At 50.9% G+C, this 2,425-nt stretch overlaps 1 protein-coding gene across 1 annotated transcript; it reads left to right on the top strand.

The window, feature by feature from the left end:
- Positions 1-1,905: 1,905 nt before the first annotated feature.
- Positions 1,906-2,399, top strand: PHYSODRAFT_343336 (hypothetical protein; the record flags this gene model as incomplete). The annotated part of the gene is made up of 2 exons (XM_009541893.1): positions 1,906-2,096; positions 2,133-2,399. Coding segments are annotated over 2 exons (458 nt in total), but the record flags the coding sequence as incomplete, so codon positions are not given.
- Positions 2,400-2,425: the final 26 nt, after the last annotated feature.

The raw sequence follows: 2,425 nt of genomic DNA, 5'->3' as shown, positions 1-2,425 counted from the left end.
GGGGGGGCATCGCGAAATTTGTGTAGAGCACAATATTTAGTGTCGCCCCAAATTAGCAGCGAGGAAGCGCAGTGAACGAGGTGCTCAGCTAGTGTAAATGCGAGACGAAATTGAAGCTCACTAAATCGGAGTAAAGAAGCGCATGTATCCATTAATCCTGGTAGTGCTACTCAGTAGTACGAGAAGCCCAATAGGGATTAATTCGATACTTGAAATATGTGGTTCACAGAAAAAGTAGGTACTGAACCAATACAAATTTCAAGTGTAAGGGTCTTATAAATCTAAAATTTTGCATCCAAAACACAAATCTACTGATTTACACAAGTTTTATTATAAAGTATCGCAGGATGGAGGCTTAAATGGCCTCTTACCTTATTTGTGTGACTTTTATGATGCAATACGTTAGAGAGCACTCCCAAGAACGTATGTATCCGATCGCTCATGTAAGAAACTATGGGCTTGCAGGTTAATGGAACGTTTACGCAGGTGTATTACCTTACAAAGGCCTATTCGTGCTTGATTACTAAGATATAGTGGTGTCGTCGTACTACACGTCACCTACCTGGTCGTGTACGAATTGCTCAAAGTAACTTAATCGTTAGGCGTTGGTGGTGTCTGAACAACCACCTTCAAACTTCAACAAATGGAACAGCTCTGGTATCGCGGTGCCCCACATATTCAATCAACGCCGCGCGGTATCCAGCATGGTATTCGCCCTAACACTTCGATGCAATTGGGCATAGCTTCGGGATGGCGGTGCCCCGCGTGAACGAATCGTCAGCTAGCGCGCCACCGTTGCACGATACCATGACGTCACTAGGAAATACAATATACACACAAAAGTCAGTCGTAAGATTGATGAGCTGATAAGCAGCGTGCTCGGTGCCACGGCGGCGTGTATGAGCCCGCGGGGGGTGGGGGCCGCCGCAGCAATCGAGCACGCCGCGTCGATAGGTTGCATGATAGATTGGCTAGATCGGTAGATTGGTAGACGCGTGTATGCGTTCTTGACAGCAGCGGGTATGAGCCCGCGGAGGGTGGGGGCCACTGCACGAACTGAAAAGTGAGAGGAATCATCGACGGTTCGAGACATCTCAGGTCGCGCCGCATCAAGGGATCATTCGGAACTCTCCTCAGCACCTTTCCGGAATGTATTTTATGCGTTGATACTTTACAGTAATGTAATGTTTAATTAACGGTAACCGGTTTTAACGTCAGTCTAAGTTGGTATTGACTGACGATTGTTCTTCATGGAGGCGAGGGTTCGTTTTTCATTTGACAATCGCACGTGCTTCGTACTAATGGCCGGGTATATGCTGCGGCTGCGAAGCAGGCGCAGGATATGCCCATGGCTCGTTCGGGTTGCATTATCTAGGTACCTTAGCCGAATTGTTTTGACCTGTTGCTCCTTACGCAATATCTAAAAAGTGACTTTCATGAATTTAACCGACGTTGCCATGTACCTATCCCAGCCTTCGCGAAGTGTGAAATTAGTCCACGGTGCAACAAAGTGAACAAGTGGATAATTATTTTTCCGAATGAAGGAAGGCACGACGAAACCCGACACGCCGTCAGCCGACAGGAACCGCTGTAGGATAAGACATTCAAGCACCATGAACAACAAGCCCGCTCATTCTGCGTTTTGCGTCGCTGAGCGCGCCGCCCCGAGTCGACATCCTGGCGCACCGCCGTGACCGACACTCCCCAACAAGCCTCTCCAGCTCGATAGACAGAATTTTCTACCCTCCCACCATCCCTTAGGGCTGCCATTCGGCACCTTGCCTATCAACCAAAGCACCTCCTGGCTTTGGCCCATTAACACAATGAAAACTTTTTAATCCCCCCAATGCCTGGAAGCACCGAGGAAACCCAAGTACACCAACCAGCATAATTACGCTCACTAACATGGCTACTTCTGCAGATGACTGGCCGAGTGTCATCGGTGGCGGGAGGTGTGCTAACGCCACCGACTGCAATGGCAAGGGGCAGTGTATCAATGGAGCCTGCGTGTGCCGCAAGGACGGCATGGCCGCTGGCCCGCACTGCGGCCAATTCGCTATCCAGTGTCCCGCCTACAAGGACAACGCGTGCTGCTCGTAAGCCATGGCCGAGAACTTCAAGTTGGTGGCCAGTGTCTTCGCCAAGAACAGCGCCGGGTGCGACGCCTGCGCCGCTAACCTCATGAACTTGTGGTGTGGCCTGGTGTGCTCACCCGAGCAGGATCAATTCATGCAGATGGCCCACGCGTGGCCTAGTACCAACTACCGGCCAGACCCCATGACGGGCAAGGAGAAGGCCAAGGTGCTGGAACTGAATGTGGCACTAGCCAAGGACTTGACCTGCTCTGTCGTCGATTCGTGCAAGAACACGGCCATGGCGTCGATGGCTGCGGCCATGAAGTCGTCGCTGGGCTTCCTCAACTACC

This window comes from Phytophthora sojae (genome assembly GCF_000149755.1).
Source record: "Phytophthora sojae unplaced genomic scaffold PHYSOscaffold_50, whole genome shotgun sequence".
Taxonomy (NCBI): Eukaryota; Oomycota; class Peronosporomycetes; order Peronosporales; family Peronosporaceae; genus Phytophthora; species Phytophthora sojae.
This window is presented reverse-complemented; position numbering and strand designations above follow the sequence as displayed.